Source organism: Fulmarus glacialis, unplaced genomic scaffold (assembly GCF_000690835.1).
Source record: "Fulmarus glacialis isolate BGI_N327 unplaced genomic scaffold, ASM69083v1 scaffold5813, whole genome shotgun sequence".
Taxonomy (NCBI): domain Eukaryota; kingdom Metazoa; phylum Chordata; class Aves; order Procellariiformes; family Procellariidae; genus Fulmarus; species Fulmarus glacialis.
In genome coordinates this window covers 1-7,423 of record NW_009200925.1, presented here as the reverse complement: position 1 = coordinate 7,423, position 7,423 = coordinate 1, and the positions used below count along the sequence as shown (strand labels likewise).

The following is a 7,423-nucleotide window of genomic DNA, read 5'->3' as shown; positions in this document are numbered from 1 at the left end:
AAGTGATTTAATAGCATGAGGTTAATTCCTGTATGAAGTCTGAAAAAGACCATTAGGGTTGTTTTCAGGCCTGAAGTATCTGTAAACATAAATTTAATTTCTTTAATGTATTTATTTGTATATACTGTATCTGTAAATTTTTTTTTTAAATCTACTTTAGTAGACCAGAAGAAAATAATTGTTTCTTTGACTCTGCTAATGACTTTATTACTCGAGATACATACTTAAAGGAGAAATTTGCTGGTTTTTCTATTTTGAATTTTTAGGATTCCTATTCTTATGTTCGATCTACCGCCCCAGCTGTAGCTTATGACAGCAAACAATACTACCAACAGCCAACAGCTACTGCGGCCGCTGTGGCTGCTGCTGCCCAGCCTCAACCTTCAGTAGCTGAATCGTACTACCAGACAGGTGGGTGGCATGATTAAAACTGCTGTCATTATACACAGTCTGTGTACTACTTTAATACCTTAAAAATAGTTTTTTGAATATTTCACGTTATCCAGTTTGGGGGGTTTTTTGCTTTTGTTTTTGTTTTGGTTTTGGTTTTGGTTTAGTTTTGTCCTGTAATCTCTGTCAATGTGTAGGAAAAATTGCTGCACCTAGAACTTGAACATTATTGTGACATTGCCATAAGTAGCTATCTCTGAGGTTTGGATTGTTTATACACTCAAAACATACTTTTAGGCAAACTTCTTGTTGATTTGTCTAGAAACCTTTGTGAAGTAAGTTCAAATAGTCAGTAGTGGGTTCAGATGATAACTTGGTTAGAAAGGTTCTCTTTTTTAATTCTTTAGTTACGTAATGTATGTAGTACTTTAATAATTGGTATCACGATTGCTACAAAGCATAAATCCTGTTTTCTTTTTTGTACTTTAATTAGAAATAATAGGAAAGTTTAGGTGTACTTTGGTTTAGTGTACTGTAGTAAAACCATTGAATGAGAAGGTTGTTTAAAAACATGGCAGCACAGTTAAAAATAAATAGATAAATCTGAGGCTTACTAGTGTGAGCTGTGGCATGGTTAAACAGTGTGTGGTAGATGGTACACAATGCATAATCATGACTGTAAAAAAAGCAAACAACCACAACACAAAAAACCAAAACCAATCAAACAAAAAAACCAAAACAAAAACCACTTGTTACAACGTTTATTCCCTAGCGTATCATTTAGTATCACTTAATATGGTTTGCATTTCATTCAGCTAAAACATATCAATGTTTGTACACTTTTATTTTCTATCCTAATTAGCTCCGAAAGCAGGATATAGCCAAGGGGCAACTCAGTATACCCAAGCCCAGCAAACACGACAAGTGACAGCTATAAAACCTGCAACCCCAAGTCCAGCAACAACTACGTTTTCTATATATCCGGTATCCTCTACTGTGCAGCCAGTAGCGGCTGCAGCTACTGTTGTTCCATCCTATACTCAAAGTGCAACGTACAGTACAACAGCGGTTACTTACTCTGGTAAGAATTTTGCATATGATGTTGCTGGGATCTTTGCAGTTGTTACAGGAGAGGCTTTAAATACTCAGAATTTTAGCAGTTCATGTTCAATTACATCATAGTCTACTGAGAAGTATCAACCAGTTAAATCATTATAACAGCAAAATATTTTGCTGTATCTTTAAAAGAGGTTTGATGTTTGTATGTGCCTATTTTGCTATATGTGAGAATATACAAAGCATTGGCATTGCTACGTGCACGGTGTTTTGTGACTTACTGTAAGGTTTGGAGAGAAAAGATCAGGGATGGAAGAAATAAGGAAACACATCCACGCAAATATTACACAGGGAAATTGGAGGGGAGCCTGCTGCCATCAAACAGCAGTTACAGAGACAAGGAGGAGCAGTCCAATATAAATCTTGTAAGTTTGGGTTGTCTTGACCCAAAATGGGAGGAGAATGGGTGCTGAAAAAAACACTTTTCTTCAAACATTAGAAGTCCAAGAAGTAGTTAAAGATAAAAAGATGTTGACTTTATGGCCAGATGGTAATGAACTGGCATATTATAGCTACCTTGAACTTCTTGTTTTGTTTTGTTTTTTGTTTAAAAAGGGATTTTACTTCCTTGAGACAGAGCCTGATCAGAGGATTAAAATAGTTGAACCAGTAGATGTAGAAAGTTTATGGGAAAACTGGCTCAAAGGTATGAAAGCCCAGTTTCCTTGATTTATTCAACTTTGATACTAGAAATCAAGGACTGCATAGCCAGGTTTTAGTAGGCAGGCAGCTTCTCTGCACTAAAAGTTAAATCAGTGAAATAGAATGTAATAGCACTAGCCATCCTGTCTTTTATCTTCATTTTTTTCCCCCTTTCTCTACATAATGTCTGTCCTCCTTGCCATTTTGAAAATTGAACAGTAAATCTGGTTCTGGAAGACTGCTTACTTGAAGTGGCCTTTGATAATTTTTTTATTAAAATTCTTGTTACATCATACTCGATCCTACCAGATGTACCAGGAAATTCCATATATTCTTTAGGGATGCTTTGATATGTCTAACATAACTGTGTGTCTGCAAAGATATGTTTAAAATCAAATGTATTCCTGATACAATTGGTAGCTATGTATTTGCATACTGTGAAACATCAAGAAAAATTCAGACTGCCTAACAAGATCTCAATGTATCGTTTATATCCTGCCCTGCCCCCTGCAACTCTATTATGAAACATGTTTTGAATTAGTGTATTATGTAATTGATACATGATGTACAGTGATGTAACATTTATTTTATTTTGATCTTTGAGGTACCTCTTATTCCGGCTATGAAGCCGCAGTGTATTCAGCTGCATCGTCCTATTACCAGCAGCAGCAGCAGCAACAGAAACAGGCAGCAGCAGCAGCTGCTGCTGCTGCTGCAACAGCTGCTTGGACAGGGACCACCTTTACTAAAAAGGCACCATTCCAAAATAAGCAACTGAAACCAAAACAACCTCCCAAACCGCCCCAGATCCACTACTGTGATGTTTGTAAGATCAGCTGTGCTGGACCACAGGTACCTGTATTATGTAATATTCTGCTATACACTTTAGTCATAATTTCTTCAGCTAAAAAACTGACCCCTTTAAGAATCTTTGTTAATTTTTAAAGATCTGATTCTATATTTCTACTAAGGGAATAATTAAATGAAAATGTGCACTATTATAGATAAGATTTCCTATGAGAAGATAAAAACATACATCCCCTTAGCTTGTACAGAGAAGCTTCAGCTATGCTTTGGACTTCTGAAATATTCTAAACTTTGAATTTGATTTGCTTTTTTAGCATAGCAAACTTCTTAGAAAATACTTTTTTCAAAACTATGGAATTACATAAATTTTGTGAATGGTAAGCCTGAAAATTTATTCTTCATTGTATTCCAGCATCCCAGTTTAGTTTCACAGTTGGTACAAGTGTGTAGAAAGTAGATACCAATTCATGCAGAGTGTTTATCTGTGTGTCTGGCTAAACAGTTCTTGCTCTTTAGATAAACTTGTCATTATTTCCCACTCTCTCTGCTCTCTAGATTGCCAGTGTTGGTATAGGAACAAATATCAACTTCTGCATTACATTTTCAGCACAGCTTTATTTATGCGCTACCTTCTTTTGAATAGATTTTTTTAGTTCTCTGGATACACTTAATCACTGTGGTCTTGTAGTCTGAGGAAAATTCAAAATCAAGAAGAATTGAATGCAATGCCAGAAACTGCAGTTTTCTCATCATATCAAGTTTTCAATGGTAATAGCTGTTGACCACTACTTGATTGAGGAAGTGAGAAGTTAGAGGAGAAAAGCCCATATTGTATTACCTAAAAGTGGAATCCTGGTGGTGGAGAAGAAAATTTCTTCGTTTTAAAAGCGGCCTGCTAATGCCTTAGAGCATGTCATATGGAAGAAGGGTTCAGTTTAGGAAGTATTTATACAAAGCATGTGTTTTATGCTGTGTTGTATATTAACATGTATTCACATGAGTGATGAACGAGCAGTACAAAGACAGCTTATTGTGTGTGTATTGTTTATTTGAACAGACTTATAAAGAACACTTAGAAGGCCAGAAACACAAAAAGAAAGAAGCAGCCTTAAAAGCTTCCCAGAACACCAATAACAGCAGCACTTCTGCTCGTGGAACTCAGAATCAGTTGCGCTGTGAGCTTTGTGATGTGTCTTGTACAGGGGCAGATGCTTATGCTGCCCATATCCGTGGAGCCAAGCATCAGAAAGTAAGAGTTTTCTCTTATTCTTATTATACAAGTCAGTCGTATATTTCTGCCCATCATTTTTTCTCATCTTAGAGAGGAGAAAATACGCAGAAACAATATAATTTGAATTATTTTGTCTGAAGACGTTTAGTTCTGCTTTGTGTTTCAAACTCATCTTTAAGCTCACTCTTAGAAGGGCTTAACTGGGAGAAAGGGGGAAAAATAGTGCACAGCATCAATGAGAAGAGGATATATTGGGGCAAGTATGTGAACTGTAGGAAGAAAGTGTAGAGTAAGATAGGGAAAAGAGTCAATGAGGACATGCAGTAGCATTCTTGTGCCCCTTAACTCTTTTCAAGACTTTTCTTGACATTCGTGTTATTTATCTGCTGCTATGAAGCTTTCAGTGCACTTTGAAACACTGTAAGCTGAGTCAGTGCCAACGGACAGGACTACTACGCATCACTCCGTTGTATTTCTTGCAAAGAAAATTGGCATATGGGAGCAAGGAACAATGTCCTGTAGTAGACTTTATAATGAGTATGTTTGGTAAGCATGTTTTCCCTACTGTTTGGGTGCAGTTAGGTGGGCATTCTGGAATAAAGACTGTGGGCTGCACTGTGAACCTCTGTGACCTGTGTTTTAAATTTGGCCATACAAAAGGAAATGCAATGGCAGTGTAGAATGTTTAGATATTACAGATTTTCCTCATAATTCTGGAAAGATTAGTGTCAGTAACAAATACAGTATTAATACTCACTTTTTATAGCTCTTTGCATCTCAGAACACTGTACAAAGTGGTATAAGTAACATTGTTCCTATTAAAATAAATAAATCTCATAGCAGATTTAAAACAATTCTCCCAATATCATTTTTTGTTAGTACAAGAGCAAAAATTATAATTTAGATAGACTTGCCTAGTGTTCTTTCTTTCATTGACAAGTTGAGCCGTTAGATTTTTGGGTTGTGCCCACTAACTGCGTAGGTATTCGGAGTATAGTATATATTATCCTTATATATTTGGATGTAGCTTTCTCTTCCTCATAGATAGTCGCTAACCACTGCTAATTTAGGTTGTCATCAGTGTAAAAATGAAGTCTCAAAGAACTCCATTTATTTCTGTGGTACACAAAAGAATCTTGTGCATTCTACTGGAAAAAGTAATTTTGAAGAGTTGCTTGAGCTTAAATTTATAGTATTATGTGACACTAACATGTCTGTAATCTGATGGGGAAGATACTTAAAAAAATAAGAACAAGAACCTAACAAGTGTATGTATACAGTTGCGTGCATATCATGGTTGTGTACATGTGTTTGCATTAAAGGCATGTCTCGCAGATTTGTATTTTTTTTACAGCTACTTTCAAACCCAGTCTTTAGTTTTGATTTTGCATGTTTTGCTCTTACGGACTACATGCATTGCTTTTTCAGGTGATGGTCAGCTGTCACCAAAAAGAATTATTATTCTATCTCAAGCATGTTGTGGAAAGGCCTCTGCTTATTACTTCCAAGAATAAGCATGTACCTCTTTACTTTCTATGAGATACTAAAGAGCTGTGAAATATGCCTCTCACATCCTTCTTAACTGTCTCTGCAGATCTGCTTTTTTTTTTTTTAAGAAAAAAAAAGAAAACCTTTGTCTAAGGAATCTCTTCAGTTTTGCTAGGTAACCTGGAAATTCTTTCAATATGAATACTCTTAAAATGTAGTGAATTTCTCTTTATTCTTACAGGTAGTAAAGTTGCACACAAAACTTGGCAAGCCCATTCCTTCAACTGAACCAAATGTGGTTACCCAAGCTTCTTCCTCAACATCCACATCTGCTTCCAAACCAACTGCCTCTGCTTCAAATATAGCAACTAGCAGCAGTACTGTGAACTCCTCTGTTGCATCCTCTGCAGTGAAAATTCTTACTCCCACGGCAAACACACCACTTAACACTGCGTCCAACAACAAAACATCTTCAACCGCTGCTAATATAGCTGTAAAGAAAATATCTACACCGAAAATAAACTTTGTTGGCAAGTACAGAAGTCAGTCTTTATTTTGAAACCTAACCTATTCTATAATCTTTTTTAAGACTTAGTGCAGCACATACAGATGTATTTACTTAACTTTATGCATGAGTAACTCTGTTGCGTTTAAGAGAATTACCGATAGGTAAAAATAAGAATGTAAATAAAAGGTTTGCTTCAAAATTTATGGTGTTTTCTGCCCAGTTGTCTCCACCTGACCTCTTTTAGAGGCTTCTCCCGTCTTCGTAAGAAGCCTCCCACCCTTGGTTTCTTACGTAGTAGTTGCTGGAGTATTGCAGTTTATAATCCAATTGGTATGAATTTACAGCCTGGGCTGTTAAGGCAACTTGCAGTAGGTTGGCAGTTGATAACTGGGCAACAGAAACATCCCTGTAACAGTGAAATCTAACAGTGGAAACTTTTGAAATGAGCATGACAGACATTTAGAGATGGGAAGCAGCTGTTCCACAATAAGCTATCCTGCTGTTGAAGAAAAAACCTATACAGTTGCAACACTGACAGTATTCTACCTTTGTTAGTAAAAACATTATAATGTTTTGAAGTACTTTTTTGGATCCATTTACAAAAAAAGGATTATCTGATGTCAAAAAGGAGATTATTAAAATATATTTGCTGAGTTGTTCCCATTCAGTCCCATCTCTTTTGAAAAAGCATGAAAATGAATAATGAAAATTGCAGTTACATGAAGCAAAAGTTTTTCTTGCTAAAATAAAAACCTAAGTGTTTAAATAACTTGAATGTTGTTAAACTTATTTTTAAAAATCTTTAATTGTATTTAAAATATGTTTAAGTTTTAACTAATTTTAAAAGACTGATAATGCTTTGGCCAGAACATTGATATTTGCAAATAAAGTCTTCAGTGCACATCATGTGTAATCACATTCTCATTTTATGAAAGTTAACAATTTAACTTTTTTGATTTGTAGGTGGCAATAAGCTTCAGACAACAGGAGTTAAACTGGAAGAAATGAAATCAGCTGAAAGTGTTAAAACAACTCCTGCTGCTACAGTACAAACACAGGAAGTAAAACCAGACACAGCAGCTGAACCAGTGACTCCCACAACTCTTGCTGCCTTGCAAAGTGATGTCCAGCCAGTGGGCCATGACTATGTGGAGGAGGTATTGTTATGAAAATGTGTATTATTTTTTAACTATTTTAGTGAAAATTTGTTCAACATGTGACGCCCATCTACAAGAAGGGCC

The 7,423-nt window shown here is 35.9% G+C and overlaps 1 protein-coding gene across 1 annotated transcript in view; it reads left to right on the top strand.

The window, feature by feature from the left end:
* LOC104073830 (zinc finger RNA-binding protein-like) overlaps positions 1–7,384 on the top strand; it is a gene marked incomplete at its 5' end in the record, with an annotated part of 9,770 nt that extends 2,386 nt beyond the window's left edge. Inside the window, 6 exons of the mRNA XM_009573755.1 lie at positions 267–411; positions 1,253–1,471; positions 2,753–3,000; positions 4,013–4,204; positions 5,916–6,204; positions 7,146–7,384. Of these exons, the coding sequence (XP_009572050.1) occupies positions 267–411; positions 1,253–1,471; positions 2,753–3,000; positions 4,013–4,204; positions 5,916–6,204; positions 7,146–7,351 (1,299 nt within the window). The remainder of the gene's footprint in view (positions 1–266; positions 412–1,252; positions 1,472–2,752; positions 3,001–4,012; positions 4,205–5,915; positions 6,205–7,145) is intronic.
* Positions 7,385–7,423: the final 39 nt, after the last annotated feature.